Genomic DNA, 18,629 nt, shown 5'->3' with positions numbered 1-18,629 from the left:
GCCGGCCCCACCCAGGTGCTCGGGTCAGCGCTGGCGGCCACTCAGGCTCAGCCTCCCGGGGGTGGGGTGCCCGGAGGGCTCCCCGGTTCACCGTCATCCCTGCCTGCTTTCCAGGACTGGTCGAGACCTCTGGTCACCGAGGCTCCCACCGCCAAGTCTGGGAAGGTCCTGAGAAGTGGGCCGACAGCACGGCCGACCCCGGGCTTCCTGGGACTGGGGCGCGATGGGGTGAGAGAGCTGAGTGGGCTTGTCCCGCGTCATGGCCAACAAAGTGGGGCAGACGCGCTATTCACATGCGTGAGAGGTAGGAAGTGGGTTGGAAAGGTGTCAAAATGAAAAAACAGGAAATGTTTATGAGATTAAAAATTGTTGACAAGGAAATTTCAAACCCTTTGAGGCTTTGAGCTTGAAGAGGTGCAGAAATAGCCCGGCTGTAGCTCCGCTGGTGGGAGCATCTTCACTGCACACCGGGTTGTGGTTTCCACCTGTGGTCAAGAAGCACGCAAGAGGCCTAAGTCAGCGGAAGGGCAAATTGATGTTTCTCTGTCTTTGTCTCCGTCTCTCTCCCTCCCTCTCTCAATCAATAAAGTCAAACAAACAGACAGACAGACAGACAAACCAACGAAGAACGCTGGCCGGGTAGCTAGTCGGTTGGAGGGCACCGCGCACGGCAGACGGCTGCAGGTCTGCGTCTGCTCCCGCAGCCCGCGGGAGGGGGGGTCACCGATGTTTCTCTCTCACACTGACGTCTCTCTCTCTCCCCACCCCCCACCCCCGCCTCTCTTTCTAAAATCAATTAGCTCTCCTTGGGTGAGAAGTATAAAAAATTTTGCCAAAATGGATTCCGTCTCTAGAGAGGAAAAGGCACAGATCCGTGTTGTAACAGGGCACGGACACAAGCCCGCGTGACAGCCTGTGGCCTCATTCACACTCGGCCTCCCACGACCGAATCTACTGGTTGCATCCAGTTTTACCTCCATACCTGCAATTTCCGAGCTTTATTAAATTTCAATTTGCAGAAAATAAAATTCAGTGCTTTCTTCAGTAGATTTAATAATCAATTTTGTAAACATTTTTCTAACGAGTTTGAGTATTTCCCATTACCTTGCATACCTGCGCACATGTTGCAATGTGGAAGTATTTCTTTTTATTTTATTTTAATATTTACCTTTTGACCCCCCCCTCAACTGCTTTCCTCACCCCTCGCCTCTGGGGACCACCAGTCCGCTCTCTGGATCCGTAAGCTTAGTTTCTTTCGTTTGTGTATTTGTTTTGGATTCCACATATAAGAGAGATCTTACAATATTTGTGTTTCTCTATCGGACTGAATTTCACTTAGCAAATGCCCTTCAGATGATCCGTGTTGTTCAAATGCCAAGATTTGGGGTGCTCTATGGCTGGACGCTATTCCATACACATCACAGTTTCTTTATCCATTCGTCCATATCTGAACACTTCGGTCCTTTCCGAGTCTTGGTGGTTGTAAATAATGCTGGAAAGTGTTTCTGTTTCCCGCAGCTAAACATCCAGTAGTGAAATTGGTGGGTCATATGATATTCTGTCTTGAATTGTCTTTGACCCCCGCCCCCCGGGCACTTGTTTTCATTGCTTTCAGAGAGAGAAGAAGGAGAAAAACAACGATGCCGGAGGGAAGCGCCGATCGGCCAAGACCGGCAAGCGCTCGGACCAGGGGCCGCACCCGCAACCCTTCCGCCAAAGGCGGTCGCTCCCCTCCAACTGAGCCACGCCCGCTGGCGAGCTAGTTTTCGTTTTTGAGGGCCCTCCATACCGTTTTCCTCAGCGGCTGCACTAGTTTACATCCCCACGAACAGTGTTTACCTAAGGGTTCCCTTTGCTCCACATCCTCGCCAACACTCGTCATTTTTGTCGGGTTGATAACAGCCATTCTAACAGGTGTGAGGTGATACCTCCCTGAGGTTTTGATTTGCAGTTGCCTAATGATTGTGATGTTGAACATCATTTCAAATGCTTCTTGGCCATCTCTACGTCTTTTTACTGGAAAAATGTCTATTCAGAACTTCTGCCTATGTTTTGAAATCGAATTGTTTGTTTTTTGCAATCAGTTGTATGAGTTCTTTACAGACTTTGGATATTAGCCTCTTAATCAGCTCTGTGATTGTAAGTATGTTCTCCCATTCAGACGGTTGTCTTTTCACTTTGTCGATGGCCTCTTTTGCATTTTTTCATTTGCATTAAATAGTTTTTCATCCCTCCACTTTCAGTGTCTTTGTGTCTTTCATTCTGAAGGGGATCTCTTTTTCTTTAATTTTCAATACTTGCTTATTCTGTAACAGTTGTCTGCATTTCTTCGCTTTTGCCCCCGCCCCCCATCCCACCCCGCCCCCCTGTTCAGCAGTCAGTTCCCACTCTGTTGTCCGTGTCCGTGGCTCATTCATACGTGTTCTTGGTCCAGTCCCTTCCCCTCCTTTCCACCACTGTCCTCCTTCCCCATCCCCTCTGGTCACTTTCCGTCTGCTCCACGTTTCCGTGCCTGTGGTTTCTTTTGTTTGTTAGTTTACTGTATTGAATAGATTCTATGTATAGGCGAAATCATACGGTATTCGTCTTTCACTGACTGGTTTATTTCACTTAACATACTACCCTCCAGTTCCATCCATGTTGTTGCGAAGGTAGGAGTTCCTTCTTTCTTTCCTTTTTTAAATGCAGATTGATTTTATGTATTTATATTTTAAACGTCAAAATCTATTATAAAATAGGAAAAAATTTAAATCCATTATACAGTCTCAGCAATTAAAACAACATGACACCAGCACAGAAATAATCAAGTAGATCAATAAAATAAAATGAGCATCCTAGAAAGAAACGTACATATTTGTCTAACTATGGGATATATGATTAAATTGACATTTCAAATCCATGGGGAAAATAAGGCTTATTCAACAAATAAGGTGCATGGGCCACTATTACTTAAAATCAAACAAATATAGAGCCCTGTTTCACACATTGTACAGAAAATATTCAGGTGAGTTCAAAATCAATACATAAAATCTAACGAGTTTTTGGAGAAAATGCAAAATAATATTTTTCTTACCCTGGAGTAACATAGCCAAACCCAGAAGCTATACAGTAAAATATTGACATTACGACTATATTAAACATTTAAGACTATACTGTACTATACATATTAAAAAAGTTAAAGGACCAGTAATGGAATAGGAAAGTATTTGCAACACATCTACAAAATGTTAATAGTTTTCTTTTTAGGGAAAACAATTCTACAAACATTTAATCAAAACATGGATAAAGAATGCCAAAAAGCCATTTAAAGCCTTTTTAAAACAATAGAAATAGGCAAGAAATATACAGAAACGGGTTTAGTTTCAAAAACTAATAATGGAACAACTAAAATAACACATCTTTGTCACAATCAGATTAATAAGTGTTACAAATATCGGTAATACCAAGTATTGGTGACTGTGAAAGGAACTGGGTATTCATAGACTCTTTTTCTTCATCTTCTCCAAGCGGTCCCTTTAACGTCTCTTGCTATGCTGGCTTCGTGGAGGTGTATTTTTTTGGCCTCCTTTTGTCTGGGAAAATTCTTATTTCACCTTCCATTTTGATTGAGAGCCTTGCTGGGCAGAGCAGTCTTGGCTGCGGGCCTTTGCTTTTCATGACTTGGAATATTTGTTGGCATTCCCTTCTGGTTTGTAGAGTTTCTGTTGAGAAGTCAGCTCCTAGCTGCATTAGGGCTCCCTAATATGTTACTACCTCTTTCTCCCTTGCTGCCTTTCGGATTCTCTGTGTGTCTTTGATATTTGCCATTGTAACGATGATGTGTATGATGTGTCTTGGAGTGGGCTTCATCGGGCTCGTCTTGAAAGGGACCCTCTGTGCTTCCTGGACTTTTGTGACTTTTTCTCTCCTCACATTAGGGCAGTTTCCTGTCGTTACTTTTTCAAACAGGTTCTCTATCCCTTTCTCCTCTTCTCCTTCTGGTGTCCCTATTATACGGGTCTTATTGCATTTCAGGTTGTCCTGCATTGCCCTAAAAGTCTCTTCATTCTTTTTTAGTATTTTTTCATTTTTCTGCTCTTTCTGGGACCTTCTGTGTACCTTATTCTCCAGCTCACTGATTTGTTCCTCTGCTTCATCTAGCCTGCTCTTGATTCCTTCTACTGTGTTCTTCAATTCGGAAAGTGTATTCTTCATTTCCTCTTGTTTCTTATCGATACTTTCTATGTCCTTTCTCATGCTGAAATAGTTTGCAGTAAGTTCCTTATCGTTTCCCTGTAGCTTTTTGTAATTCTCTCTGAGCTCACTGAGCTCATTGAGCTTCCTTAGAACCATTGCTTTGAACTCAATGTCTGAGAGTTTCCTTGCCCTATTTCACTGAGTTCTCTTTCTGGGGATTCCTCCTTTCCCTTCAACTGGGGGAGTGTTTCTTTGTCTTCCCATTATTTGTGAGACTCTTCTTTTTGGCTTCTGTTTCTTAAATTGCTCTGTCTTGATTTCCTGACTTTGTGCTGCGAACTTCAATGGTAGGAGACTGCTGTGTCTTTTTCTTTCTGGATGTGCCTCTGATGGTGTCAGATGTTGACCCTGTCTGACTGTCGGCAGTCTGTTTGAGACTTCCGGGAATCCACTGTGTGTGGCCGTCTCCTTCAGCTGTTAATGTAGTCAGTCTCTGCACTCAGCAGGCTGGCTTAGACACCACGGGGCGGGACGGAATGCTCCTGGGGGCAGGGCGATTGTGTCCTCTCATGGTGCGGCCACTCGGGGGAGTGGCCTGCCTGAGCAAGATGGCTGCTGCCGTGTGAGGGATGAGTCAGCGCCAGGATCCCACCAGCGACTCTCTCAGTTTTCTCCCCAAAGCCTCCTTCTCCAGTCTCTCCTCAGGCCTCTCGAGCCTATTCTGCCCTTGCCTTTGCAGGAGACCAGGGTAAGTGGCTGCAAATAAAAATGTATATGTTGGCCGTTTCAACGGCTCTTTGTGTCCAGCCACCTGTCTCTGGCAGAGAGCAACCCCGCCGCTTTTCACAGCTGGCTGTTATCCGTGTAATTTGGGGGCTCTGGCGCTGGAGGCTGGAGATCCCTGCTTACGGTTTAGACCCCAGCCCTGTCAGGGGAATCCGACGGGCTGTTTCAATTACCTTCTGGCGCTGCCACCTGTAGGCGACCCACCTGCCTTCTCGAGTCTCTGCCACACTCCTTACCGCTTAGGTTGTGGTAAAGCTCATTCTTCTGTCTGTCCAAGGTTACAAGGCTCCTCTTTTGCTATTGTTCCGTTGTTTGTTCCAGGTGACTTCTCCACAGTTTAGTTGTAATTCCGGATTGGTTCTGGGAGGAGGTCAGTGTGACTCCCATTCACTCCTCTGCCATCTTGATTGTCCTGAAGGGGATCTCTTGTAGACAGCATGTATATGGGTCTTGTTTTCTTATCCATTCAGCAACCTTAGGTCTTAAGATCGGCGCATTTAGTCCATTCACATTGAAATGGATTATTGATGAGTAGCTGTTTATTGCCACGTTAGTATTTATACGTGTTACTTCCTTACGATTATTTCCTCTTCTTAAATAAGTCCCTGTAATATTTCTTGTAACTCATGTTAGGCGGCGATGAACTCCTTGATCTTTCCTTGCTTGGGAAGCTTTTGGTCTCTCGTTCCATTTATTTATTTATCTACCTATCTATTTATTTCATCACCCAAGGCGATATTTCTATCGATTTTTGAGAGAGAGAGGGAGGGAGGGAGAGAGAGAACAAGATGTAGGTCGACATCCACGTGAGAGAAACATCGATTGGTGGCTTGGTGTGTGGGCCCCAACCAGGGACGGAAGCCGCAGTCTAGGTATGTGCCCTCCCCAGGAACTGAAACTGCAAACATTTGGTGTACGGCACAGCATTCTGACCAACTGAGCAGCCCCGGCCAGGGCTCTCGGTCAGTTTTAACGCGTGCCTTCCTGGGCAGAGGCCTCTTACGCCAGCCAGCGTGCACAGCTCCTCCCCTCCCTTCCTCTCTCCTCCTCTTCCTCAAGTCCTCACTGAGCCTTCAAACCAGAGACCCGAACAGGACACAGGCTTTCCAGCTAAAGGTATGAGGGTGATTGTGCGTGTGTTGGGGGGAGGGGCAGGAAAGTGTGGGGTTGGGAGCAGTGGGGACCCCTGCCCTGGGTCGGTGCTAAGCCCCCTGGCCAACGTGCTCTCAGCGGAGATTTTTCATTGCTTTCGGTTTCCTCTCTCTGCTGACTGATTTTCGACAGATTTCTTGTTGCTTTCAGTTTCCTGTGTCTGCTGATTGATTCGGGCTCTAAGCTGTTCAGCAGGCTGAGCGGTACAAACTCCCACCTGTTACAGGAGTGCTGCTCAGAGGGTATTTGTACAAAGAAATGACCCTTGCAGCACGTACAGAGCGTAGGAATAAATGTGAGACTGTCTGGGGCTGAGCTGGGCGGGCGGTGGAGTCGGCTCTGAGGGCAGCTGGTGGGCGGGGAGCCCCGGGAAGGGTCAGACGCTCGGCCCCCACGGCCACAACCACCAGCGACCTTGTGGCCAAAGCTGACCTGTCAAAATTCTGGGATTTCCCTTCTCAATTTACAAGAAGGGGCTTTGTACTCCCTGGCTTACGGGATAAAGAGGTAAGTGTTCCTTCAAAAGCAGCATCTGTCTTTGTGACAGAGGTTCCAGGGTGTGGCTGACGGCTTCCTCTCAGAGGGGCCGGCCCTTCCCAACTCGCATTCGCAGCCCGTCCCAGGCCAGGTCCCCTGCACCGCGGGCTCTGGGCACGGCTCTCCCCATCGCCACACGCGTGCAGGCAGCGAGGGGACAACGTAATCACAGGGCTGCACCTGCCTCTGGGACCGTGAGCACCGAGGAGCGAGGAAAGGGTGACCTTTCCCCCAGATGTGGGCTAGACATGAAGGTCGGAGAGGAAGCAACAATCAGAGGGGGGTGATGAATTTATGTACTTAACAAATGTGGATTGTGAACAGCCCTGTGTCCAGGGTTGTGCTTGTCCCGGGTAACAAGGGAATACAAGACCCAGAGGGCCCTACCTCCGCCCCAAAGCTCTCACCCCAACGGGGCAGACCACAGAGCAGGCACAGAGCTCCCGACCGGGACCCGTGCTCCACAGGACCCCGGGGCGCCGTGAGGGCCAACACGGGGGGACCTCAGCACAGCTGCACTGTCGGGCGGGGCGGTGCTGGAGGCGTTGGGGGCGCTGGAGAAAACCAATCAAGGTTTAGTTTAAAAAGTCTCGGATTGTAGACGTGAAGAGGGACGGAGGACGGGAGGATCGGTTAGGGTCCTTGACAGGGAACCAACCCCAGGGGCCTGGATGCATCCGCAGGCGGGAGAAGGGACGCGTTTGCCTGACTTGGAGGTAGAGCCCCTGGGACTGAGGAGCAAAAGTGAGGGAGCCGCGCGCAGGCGGCGCCGTGGCTCCGCGGGAGCGCGGGCTGAGGCCGGGGCTGAGGCCGTCCGCTGAACGCGGGCAGATCGTCCCGTCACCTGGAGGCAGGACGGGCTGGGCACAGGGAGGTCGAGGGTTTCCTGTGGCCGGTTCTCTGCGAGGCGCCCGTGAACTGGCCCAGTGGGGAGGCTGAGTGGGACTCCGCGGGTCAGAGCTCCGCGGAGGGTCTGGGCCTCGGGGAACGTCCAGATGGCGGGCAGAGCGACGAGGGACGAGGGGGTGGGGAAGGGCGCCGGGAAGCGGAGCTGAGGCAGCACGTGCAGCCTGTGTGTTTGTGCAGAGGAAGCGCAAACGGGGAGAGGAGACTGACGAGGGGGCGGAGCTCAAGTGCCGGGGCGGAGGGCGGGGCATCCGGCAGCAGCGGGTCTGTGGGAGGAAGACGCTGCGGCCGCGCCAGGGTCGGGTGCCGGTCACTCTCCCGTCCCCTCACGGGAGCTCTGCTTCTCGCCCACAGGAGCTCACGCGCCAATGGCAGCTCCAGTGCCCAGCACGCGTGTCAGCGAACCCAGGACCCGCCACGGTGAGAGGGGCTCGGCTCCCCAGGCCGGGCTGGCGGGGGGCGGGCCGGGGGTTCCCGTGTCCTGTCTGCGAGCCCCCATCTGAGCAAGATCCAATGTCTCCAAACCCATTGCTCCTCTTCCCTCCACGGACTCGGCTCTTCCTTTTCCCTCGACCCTCCACCCTGTCCCCTCCTGACGCCGCTAAGAGGAGGAGACGTCACGGTGTCCTGACTGACCCAGGCTGGAGGACGTGACTGGTCTCCTACTTCCTAAACTGAGCACACACCCGGGGGTCCCGCGGTGGCCTCTCTGGGTGTTTCTCTGCCCCCTTTGGGCCCCAGAGGTGGTCGGGAAGGAGGAACGTGAGAGTAATTTTTAGTCAGGTCCCTAGTATCCCTGCTCCAGGTGGCCGCACGATAACCGCCAAATTCCCTTGAGTGGCTCCCTGCATTTCCCACATAACCCCCTTCACTTTCCGATGTATCGAAAGCGACTGGATCATTTGAGCTCTTGCTGGTTTGGCAAACCACTCCACCACGTAGAGGCCTAGAAACAGCAGTCATGACCTTAGCTGCCAAAGGTCACAGTGAGCAGCCCAAGGGACTCAGGCGACATGTTGGGGGCCCCATGTCCTACAGCAGGAGCACCTCCGTGCCCCTGTGGGTGTAGAGGTCACTCACGGGACAGGACCCTGGCAGGCAGCACAGATGACTCTGGTAGGTGTGAGCCGGCGGGGGACATGCTGGAGGTCAGTCCTGACCCTGTGGCTTTTGTTTCCTGATGTCCCAGGGCCTGGAAACCAGGACCTCGGAGAGTCACAACTGAGACTAGTCTTAGTGGGTAAGACTGGAGCAGGAAAAAGTGCCACAGGGAACAGCATCCTCGGGAAGAACGTGTTTTGTTCCAGCATCACTGCAAAATCCGTCACCAAGGTCTGTGAGAAAGGGAGCAGCACGTGGAACGGGAGAGAAATCGTGGTCGTGGACACGCCAGGCCTTTTCGACACCGAGGTGCCGGATGCTGACACGCAAAAGGAGATCGCTCGCTGCATCCTCCTGACGTCCCCCGGGCCTCACGCTCTGCTCCTGGTGGTCCCGGTGGCCCGGTACACAAAGGAAGAGCAAGAGGCTGCAGAGAAGTTGCTGAGGATGTTTGGTCCCACAGCGAGGAGACACATGATTCTCCTCTTCACGCGGAAGGATGACCTGGGCAGCGAGGAGTTCTGTGATTTCTTAGACGGGGCTCCAGAATTCATTCAAGACCTGATGCAGCAGTTCAGGGGTCGTCACTGTGCGTTCAACAACAAGGCGACAGGGGCCGAGCAGGAGGCCCAGAGGGCTCAGCTGCTGGACCTGGTCCAGCGCCTGGTGATGGAGAACGAGGGAGGGTTCTACACCAACGAGATGTACGGGAGGGCAGAGGAGGAGATTCAGAAACAGGTCCAAGTGATACAAAAGGAAATCAGAGCTGAGCTGGAGAGGGAGAAGAGGCAGATAAGAGAGCAGTATGAGGAGAAAATCAGAAACCTGGAGGACCGTCTGGAGCGGGAAAGGAGGAGGGCAGAGATGGAGAGGGAGCTGGCAGTCAGGGAGAGTCACTGTCTTTCAAGGCAGCAAAACGCCAGGGAAAAAGTTGAGAGTCAGAATGAGATACTCGACATCATCTTAGGAGTATTGAAGGTTTCTGGCTTCGTTCTTGCTTGCGTGTTCAAATTCCTAGAAAAGTAATGAAAGTCTGTCCCTGTTTCCTGCATATTTCCAGGTTCCTCTTCCCCGTAACTCATGCCCCAGAGTCCAAGCTCTCTCTTTCTGTCCCTCAGGCTCTCAGGACTGGGGAGGCTGGGGAAGTTCGCTGTTGGCAATCGGTGGGCATGTGACTGATGTCACAGGGAGGGACGCATGCCCAACCTGTCAAACTCCATAGCAGAATGTATAGATGCTCCCTGGGAGCCGCTCCCTGGGCGGCTCTGCTCACCCCCAGGAACCCTTTCTCCTCCAGATGCTTCCCAGACTGGCAGGTAGTCTCCGTCTGCGGCTTCTCCTCCTGATTTTTGCCTTCTTGACCTCGAGAATTACCTTACCCTGGTAGTTAGTGAAATCAGATTCTTTGCATTAAGTAATCTATGGGCAGAGGTGCTTTTAGAATTCTTTCTTGATGAACGTGAATTTGTTGAATTACGTTTTCCGGAAGGTCTCACGTTGTTCCCTCTCACCGGCCCACTGAAGAACAAAGAGCTGTCCAAAAAAAAGACCTCTGAGAGCTCAGCGAAGTGAAATGGCAGAAAGGGGGAGAGACACAGATTCCCCAGGCAAGAGAGCGTCGTTCGGAATCGTCTGATGTGTCTGTAGAAGCGCCGTGACCAGCCTCCACGTGAGCTCGTTCCTGAGTGACTAGGTCTCTCCTTTTCTTGGGCAGCTCGCTGTTGCCACCGCACCTCCATCAGCCCGCACTTTGATGACTCCCTGTGGGCGGGTGGTCCGCAGGCCCCATCCCGCCCCCTTGAATTGTTTGTTCACTTTTACCATAATAAAGCTTTTCTTTCTTCTCATATTTGTGCAGAACTGGAACTCTTTTACCTTAGAAAAGACCACTAATACTACTTCTAAGAGCACAGGGATGAATTTCCTGTTTTGGTAAAAGTTCAAGGTGATTTTGGAGTTCCCCCCTAAAATATCTGTCCTTTCTCCTGAAATTTTGAACCGCATTCTAACCCCTGTGCTCACCTTCTACTTGGATTAATTCATTATGTGTTTGTGGATGTTCTGTGTAACCTAGGTTTCTGAGGCCTTTGTGTGTCATTATAGAAAAAAATTCCTTTCATATTATAGATGACAGTAGGTGTAACCTATCCTTCCCCCCACCTTTTTTTAAAGGGTACACCTACTCTAATAGTTTCTAACATTTCTCAAAGCACATTTCCATGTTCTACCAGCATGTCCTGGTGGCCACATGCCAACCGTTCTTGCTCTGCCATCTTGAAATTGGCTTCTTCCTGCCCCACATCGTTTTGCCACCAGTAGGGCATATACCCTCTGTTAACTTCACCAAACACAAATGAGTCCAGACTGTATATTTTTTTGTGTCCAAGCCAATGCTGTAGATGAAGCAAAGGAAAAGGTTGCAGTCTTGAGAAGCAGTGAGAGACGAGGAGCCCGTGTGCAATGCCCTGAACACAGTGTTGCCTGTTTGTCTCCATGGGAGGAGGTCAACAGCAGCTCCTTGATAAATGCCATGCACTACAGTATCATATTCTCCGATACCATAGAAGAATGAAGGGTGTTACCTTCTCTGAAGAGTGTTGGGGTTTATATCTAGTCATCCATTCATCAACAGTCTGTAGTTGTGTGAGCTTGGTAGAAAATTTTATACCCGATGCTGAGAATGTAGACAAAGTAAAATAAAGTCCTTTTTGAGACTGAATTCCTTCACATAGCATAATGATTTTGAGAATCATTCAAGTTCCTTATATCAACAACTATTCTCTTTTACTGATGTACTACAGTTTGTCGCTTCTTTATTTATTCTTATGCCTCTAATTGATTTCTCTTATCTAATTGTATCGGCTAAAACCTCTATGATAATGTTGAACATTCGTGGATGGGCGTGCCTGCTTTGTTCCTGGGTCTGCCTTCAGTGTTTCCCAGTGAAGTAAGCGCAGTACTGGACAGCAGGAGTATATGGTACATGTTTGTGGGTGTGTGTAAGCATATTAAGCATTGCCCCCCAATCACTATTTTCTTGAGGGGTTTTATAATAGATGGCAATTGAATTTTGTGAAAGACCTTCAAAAATCAGCTATGGAAATAATCTTATGATTATTAAATCTATTAATGAATGATATTAAGAGATTCCCTAATATTAAACCAGTGTTTTTATTTCTCTTTTGAGTTTTTCTTCATCATCATGTATCACATTCTTCATGTGGTTTTGAAGTCTATTTGCTAATAATTTACTTGGTAACTTGGATTGATATTCATGAAATGATATCAGTCTTTCGATTTTTCATGCTGTCATCATCATGTATAGGTTATTAATGTTACTTTTGTTTCAAAAAAGGCAGTAAGCAAATTTCTCAACATTTTCCATACTCTGGAACAATGTAAAGATCATTGAAACCATCAGGACTTCGAAGTTTGGAAGAGTTCCCATGCAATACAGTCTGGCCCTGGTGCTTACTTTGTGGAGTGGCTCCTTCATAGCTTTCTCTATTCTTCCATGGAAATTGTTTTATTTAAAATTTCTTTAATGGTGGCAATCTTGGTAATCTGTGTTTCCCTAAGAAATTATTTGTATCATCCAGGTTTTCAAATTCATTTGCTGAGAGGATTTAAATTTTTTTAATTTCTTCTATTTTAGTGGTTATTTCCTCTTATTTTAAAAATTTTATTTGTGCCTTTTCTTTTTTGCTTAGACAAGCTAATTAGTAGCTTGTTCATTTTTTTCCCCCAACAAACCAGGATTTTGACTTGTGAAGTCTAAAGATTTTTTTATTCCTACTCCATTTTTTAGTTTTTCATACTTTAGTGTTTTCTTTTGGTTTACTTTATTGTACTTTTTCTAGTTTTGTTAGAATTGAGAATTTAATTTACTTTCAGTTTTTTATTTTTATTGTAAAATCTTTGGTGTAAAACATTTCCCTCTGATCATTCCTTTAAATGAATCATATAGCTACTCCTATTCAGTATTTTCATTATTGTGACGTTTAAGGGAGTCTAAAAGTCTCAGTTTCTATTCTTTTTCAACAAGACTTGCTTAATAGAAGGTATTTTAACTTGCAGATAAACAAACCTCTTTTCTAAAGTAATTTCCGGGTATTATTGCATTGTGATCAAAAGTATTGTTTGTAGTATTTCTACTTTATGGAACTCACTGGTATTTATTAGTGTTTATTATGATGATCAATTTTTGTGACTGTTCCATGTGTGTCTACAAAAAAAAAAAAAGAGGTATTCTGTTTATTATTGCAAAGGGAGTGTATTTTCTATATATCCATGAGATCTACTTTCTTCATTCCATTGTTTAATCTTTTATCTCCCTACTTGTCTCTTGTCTACTTGATTTGTGTTGTACTGAGAGAATGATGTATTAAGGTATCCCGTTCTAAGGACGCTTAAACCTGAATTTTCTTGCATTTACTGTACTCTTTGATTTATAAACATGCTTGCCATGTTATGTGGCGCATGCATATATCCTTAAGCATTATATCTCTGATATGAAACTTGTGAGAGAGATAATGAGAGAGAGGAATTTTAATTCTATTTTTAATTCCTTTTGAGGTAAGTGTAGTTTTCATAGGAAATATAATTTGAACAAGCTTATGTGAATGAGGCCCCTAAGACTTTAAGGAAATTACTCCTTGTGGAACAATTTGGAATTCACTGAGAATAGCCTGCATGCCAAAATTAAGCATAGACTATATTTAGAATATAGAGAGACAATGTACATTTTTAATTTTAAAAATCTTTCCAGCTCCTATCCATTATTTCTTGTGAAAAAATATAACTAAAGGTTTAATCATGTTTAAGCCCTTCCAATCTGATCTATTACAGAATTCCTTTAGACAGGGTTCAGTCTCTCTGTTTAGGTGCCTAAGAGAGCCTTCCTCCCAACCATCATGTTTCCCCTTCTCGGTGTGCATGAATGCCTTACAGGGCATTGTCGTTTTGGAGGAAGATAGATGGGGTTCTCAGACCTCAACATCTGTCTCTCTGCTGGTTGGGTGATGTTCCTTGCCTGTCAGGTCTCTGAAGTTCTCTTAGCCCCTGACAAGGAAGGCCACACACTAGTGTGACCAAAGTGAATGTCCCAGTCCAGGCAGTACCCTCTGGGGTGCTGGTGGGCTGCCTGGATTCACCACAGCCCAACTCCTGCTGGTCTGAGATGCCCCGTGGCTGGTCTGGTGGTGACTCTCATTCCATCCTTCAGTTATCAGCTTGAGAGTCAGGCTGCACATAAGAGAAACTTCACTGAAGTGGCTTAGCAAACACGGGATATGATTTTTATGCACCAAGGAGTCACGGCAGTGAGTCCAGAGCCAAATGTAAATGTCCAAAGAACTTGATTTGTTCTCCCTACCTGCTCCATCATTCTCGGTAAATAAGTTTCATCCTCAAAGTGGCAAGATGGCTGCTTCCCCTTCAACCTCACGTCTGAATTACCGGTAGGAAGAAGACTGAAACAATCAAGGAGACAGAATGGCACTTGTATTATAAGAGCAAAGCCTTATAATACTCGGAAATCTCCACAGGACTTGTGCTTATCTCTCATGGTCCTGTGGTTAACCCAGCTGCAAGAAACTGTGCAATTTAATATTTCATGTGGGCACATTGCCATTGCAGGCAAGATTGAAGGGAGGACGGAGAAGCGGCTAGGAAGCAGATGACTAGCAGAATGCACTTGGGGGAATCTGCTCCACCCCTCGGGTAAGAGCCACTTCCCTCCCACCCCCATGGCAAGTCGCTTTGACAATCTCTCATACGCACTTTCATACCATTCTCCACTCTTGTTCATTCTGCACGCGAGCCCAGGGAAGGACAAGAGAAGAAAGCCTTACAGCTTGAGTCAGGTTCCCAAAATGACAGCAGCTTATAACGAGCTAAGCAGTCCACACGTAAACTTTAGGAAATAGGCTGTCAAGTACTGGAAAACAATGGAGAACAACCCAAACCAGCTAGAAACTAAAGGTGTTCCCCTCCTTGAAACCAGAACCACAGAAGGTGACATCCATGTTTGTCAGGATTTTCCCCGAAGGCTCTCGGCAGACCCCTGCTCTCTAATGTACTTCTTGTTTCCTGAGCCTGGGAGTCAAAATTGGGGGCACACATCTGACTGCTCTATCCCCCTGCTTTCCTTTCCACTCTCAGAGGAGGGGGTGTTCCCATTTCTTATGGTCTAGACTTCTACTCTATGAAATGTTGCTGCCTTGTAGGGGGCCGCTTTGAGTGGTATCGGGAAGTGTAGCCCCACGCAAGCTGGGGCCTGGGAAAGGACCCGTAAGTCTTGGCCAGGATGCCGGTAATGCTGGAGGCAGGCAAGACTCGATAATGGCTCCAAGGGCCTCCTGGGGGAAATCAGGCTTAGAAGTAAATTACACTCCTGGGAGCGTGCTTTGTTTCTCCCTCAAGCTCTGTTAATCTTATACCAGATAACCAGCTGAAGGCTGGGAAAGAAATTAACAAAACTCCTGGACCCTGACTCAGTACCCAGCTGGTGCCATAATGTTTGCTCCACCTGGACCGGAAGCAGATCAGTGTGTTCCTGTCATTGTCATCTTTAAACAATATCTATTCTCTGTAAGCTTCAGCTGCTGATGTAATTAGATTACCTATACTTTCATGCTACCTGTCCCCCGCTTGCAATCCTCTCAATAAAATCCATTGAGCACAGGGGCTCGGGGCCTTCCCCACTGGAGGGAATCGCCTTCCTCTTTCCTTGACAGACAATTGGTGTCTGGAATGACTCGTTGTTTTATCTGCAGCAAATGGGAGGACTCCGCGGCATGGAGTCCCCCACACTGCCAAGGTCATGAGACGTGGGCCTTGTTCTGCCAAGTGGACAAGTGATGGAATACAGACAACTCATTACTAAAGGACATACCCAAATATGCAAGGCTGTCATCTTTGGACAAAATCCTAAGGATGGCTTTTTTTTATTATTATTAGAAGCTGATTCTTCAGGTTTTTCTCTCTATTTTGTGATGTACTGGCAGGCATCAGAGCCACCTGGGAGGCTTGCTAAAATACAGTTTCCCACTGAGGAGGTGTGGGGTAGGGCCTGCGAGTCTGCATTTCTAACAAGTTCCCAGGTGTTGCTGCCGCTTTGGGAGCTCACTCGGAGAGCAAGCGCACGGGAGCCAATATCCCTTGTCTGAAAGGAAAAAGGGGGAGTCACTTCAGTAGTGCTCAAGGCATTTTCAAAGGTTTCCAGCTGCACCCAGATGCTTCTCTCCTCCAGGATTCTGAAGGGGAAGCAGACACACAAAAGTCTGGGACTGGCTTGTAAAGATGAGCGGAGACCACAGCAGGGACCAGGGGCCAAAGTCAGGGGTCTTTATTATCCTCTCTGGATGTAAGAGAGCCAGCTGCCCCTATGGGGCCCCTGACAACCAAAGAGAAGAGGCCAAATGAGTCAAATTCAGCTGGACCTGCCCGAAGAGAGTTTTGGCGGGCTGCCTGGAGAAGGAAGCGGAAAACCAGAGTGCAGGTCAGGTCTGGCCTCCACTGGCCAAAGGAGAAAAAGGGCAGTTTGGTACCTGTCTTTCAAAAAAAAAAAAAATAGTAGTAAGCAGTGGTCACCACCAGCCAAAATTGAGAGATGACAGGCTGTTTCTTTTTTGAAAAAGACATTTATTCAGCATCATGATCAGACGATTGATTACATTTACCAATCAACAGCATGGGTGGAAAAAAAAGAAAACCCACCAAACTACTTTAAAACCCTTTGCTGGAATGCCTTACACTCTCCACAGAAGAGCCACTGAAGTAACCTGTTATACAATTAGCCACAAATACAGTCCTCGTGCTTTTAGCCCACTCACATGAGTTTTGTCTACAACACGTCTTCTTCATAGCAGCGAGGCCCTGCCGCCACGGTGCCTGGCTGAGTCTACAAAGCCGTTGGGACCTGTAGCTTCCCTGCCGCTCAGCCTCACCTCCCGGCAGTGATTAAAACCTCTGGCACAGCCATCGCTCCTGCTGTTGCCGCCGCTGCCACTGCCGGAACCGCCAGACACCTGGGTTTGGTGGTTTGGCGAAGTGCTGGCCTCCATCACCACAGGGGCCCGAGCTTCTGCCTCCAAAGCTTCCTCCCTTCCTGGGTCCAAAATGGGAAGACTGATTGTTGTAATTGCCAAAGTCATTGTAGTTCCTGCCACTTCAAAAATGGCTTCCGTCATTACCAAATCCATTACAGCCACCCTCGCTGCCACCATGTCCACCACCACGGCTGCCACCAAAGCCACCTCGATCACTGAAGTTTCCTCCGTGACCGCAGTTGTCATTTCCACCAAAACCATCGTCATGACCACCTCCGAAGTTTCCAGAAGCACTTTGGCCTCCTTGTCAGGATGAAGCACTAGCCGTCTCTTATTTAGAGAGGGTTTTCCTGACGTCACCGTTGTGGCGATGCACAGTACGGTGTTTCTGAATGACAATCCTATCTACAGAGTCATGGTCGTCAAAGGCTCCAAAAGCAAAGCCTCTTTTTGCTGCTGCTTCAGTCAGTCATGATTTCAGCCACTTCGATTCTCCCATACTGTTCAAAATAATCTCTTAGGTGATGTTCCTCAGTGCCTTCTTTAAAACCACCGACAAAAATCTTTTTCTCAGTTAAGTGGGCACAAGGTCTTTGAGAATCTTCTCTCAAGACAGCCCCCTTTGGTTCCACAACTCTCGCGTCCACCCGTGTGGCCTTGCATTGCCGGCAGCATCCACCGCCTCCACGGTGGCGTATGTGTCAAACCCAAAGCCTCTGGAGCTCCACACCATCTGCGCATCCCCACTGCTCAAAATGGCTCCTCTGACTCTCATCTGCTGTTTCAAAGCTCAAACCTCCGATCCAGAGCTTCCGCAGTGGTTCCGGCTCTTTGGGAGGTTCTAACTTAGACATAAGGACTGAGAGCGGGGCAGGGGGAACCTCAGCAATTCTTACTCAGTGGCGTCCACCAGCAGAAAGGTGTTTCCTTTTTGAAAAGTAAAGATAATAGCAGGAAGTGGTCTTCTACTTGGTCCTGAAAGAGCCCAACCAGTTTGCCTTTGTGAGAAAGAGATAATTTTTTTTTAATCAAGTTTCACCCCAGAGTCTTTCCTTTCTGGGTGTAGGGGGACAAGCTCTTCCCCTTTCCAGAAGGAAAACTGCCAGCAGAGTTCCAACATAAAAGATAAAAAAGGAAAAGAGAGGACTAGGGCTAGCCTTAGGATCTTGCACCAACTGGTCACACTAACTGGTCATACCAATGACCTTTCTCAGGGCCCAAATAGCATGAAGCCCCAAATGGCAGAGACGTTCTCTCACCCCAACCAGTACCGCGAACAACCTTAACAAGACCCAGATGGCATGAAGACCAGATGGCAGCCACATTCTCTCGCCAAGCCAGTGCCACAGATGACCTTCATGAGGTCCAGGTGGCCCAAAGCCCCAACAGCAGAGACAGAGGATTCCTGACGTATACAAAACAGCGAAGTTAAAATTAAGATTGGAAAGTAAGCAAGTGACACCCAAGTAGAGATTTCTTTCTCTTCCAAGTTCAAAACTATCACCACCTTTCTATACGCATTTACAGCACCCTACACAAGTCTGCAACTTTCACGGACTTTCTTACTTGCTCAGGAAAAACCACAGTATCAGGCAGCTAAGGGTCACGAGATTTGCAAGGACATCCTGCAAATTGCTTTGCAAACATCTTATTGTGTAATGACCTGAATGTCCAGACAGGGTATCTGGTCCCACTTCCCAAACCGTAGGCAATACAGTTTCAGCTCCAATGTTGGGTTCTTAGCAGGGAGGCAAAATCTATACTAATTTTATTTTTCAGCAATTACCTCTCTGTAGCTTAAAATACAGAGCTCTTTTTTTTTTTTTGGTCCTAGCCCAAGGAAATACTTTTTGATTATAGAAGCTATAGAAGCATAGGAAGTTAGAGAGACAGAGAAGAGTCAATCATGGTGCTGCTCCA

General features: G+C 47.7%; 1 protein-coding gene and 1 pseudogene across 1 annotated transcript; one reads left to right on the top strand and one right to left on the bottom strand.

The window, feature by feature from the left end:
• Positions 1 to 6,002: 6,002 nt before the first annotated feature.
• On the top strand, positions 6,003 to 10,403 carry LOC129086763 (GTPase IMAP family member 4-like). Its single transcript, XM_054593457.1, has 3 exons — positions 6,003 to 6,078; positions 7,912 to 7,977; positions 8,747 to 10,403. The coding sequence occupies exons 2-3, from the start codon at positions 7,926 to 7,928 to the stop codon at positions 9,682 to 9,684; spliced, it is 990 nt and encodes a 329-aa protein (XP_054449432.1). The 5' UTR covers positions 6,003 to 6,078; positions 7,912 to 7,925; the 3' UTR covers positions 9,685 to 10,403.
• Positions 10,404 to 16,620: 6,217 nt separating this feature from the next.
• LOC129086749 (heterogeneous nuclear ribonucleoprotein A1-like) lies at positions 16,621 to 17,442 on the bottom strand (annotated as a pseudogene).
• Between the last annotated feature and the right edge of the window lie 1,187 nt (positions 17,443 to 18,629).

Source organism: Pteronotus mesoamericanus, unplaced genomic scaffold (assembly GCF_021234165.1).
Source record: "Pteronotus mesoamericanus isolate MK-2021 breed Mesoamerican mustached bat unplaced genomic scaffold, CSHL_Meso_final scaffold_409, whole genome shotgun sequence".
NCBI lineage: Eukaryota > Metazoa > Chordata > Mammalia > Chiroptera > Mormoopidae > Pteronotus > Pteronotus mesoamericanus.
This window is presented reverse-complemented; position numbering and strand designations above follow the sequence as displayed.

Bases quoted from the DNA above. Each gene is read 5' to 3' on its own strand.
- LOC129086763 (XM_054593457.1), top strand. From the start codon at position 7,926: ATGGCAGCTCCAGTGCCCAGCACGCGTGTCAGCGAACCCAGGACCCGC. The intron at 7,978-8,746 runs GTGAGAGGGGCT...CTGATGTCCCAG, and splicing joins CGAACCCAGGACCCGCCACG to GGCCTGGAAACCAGGACCTC.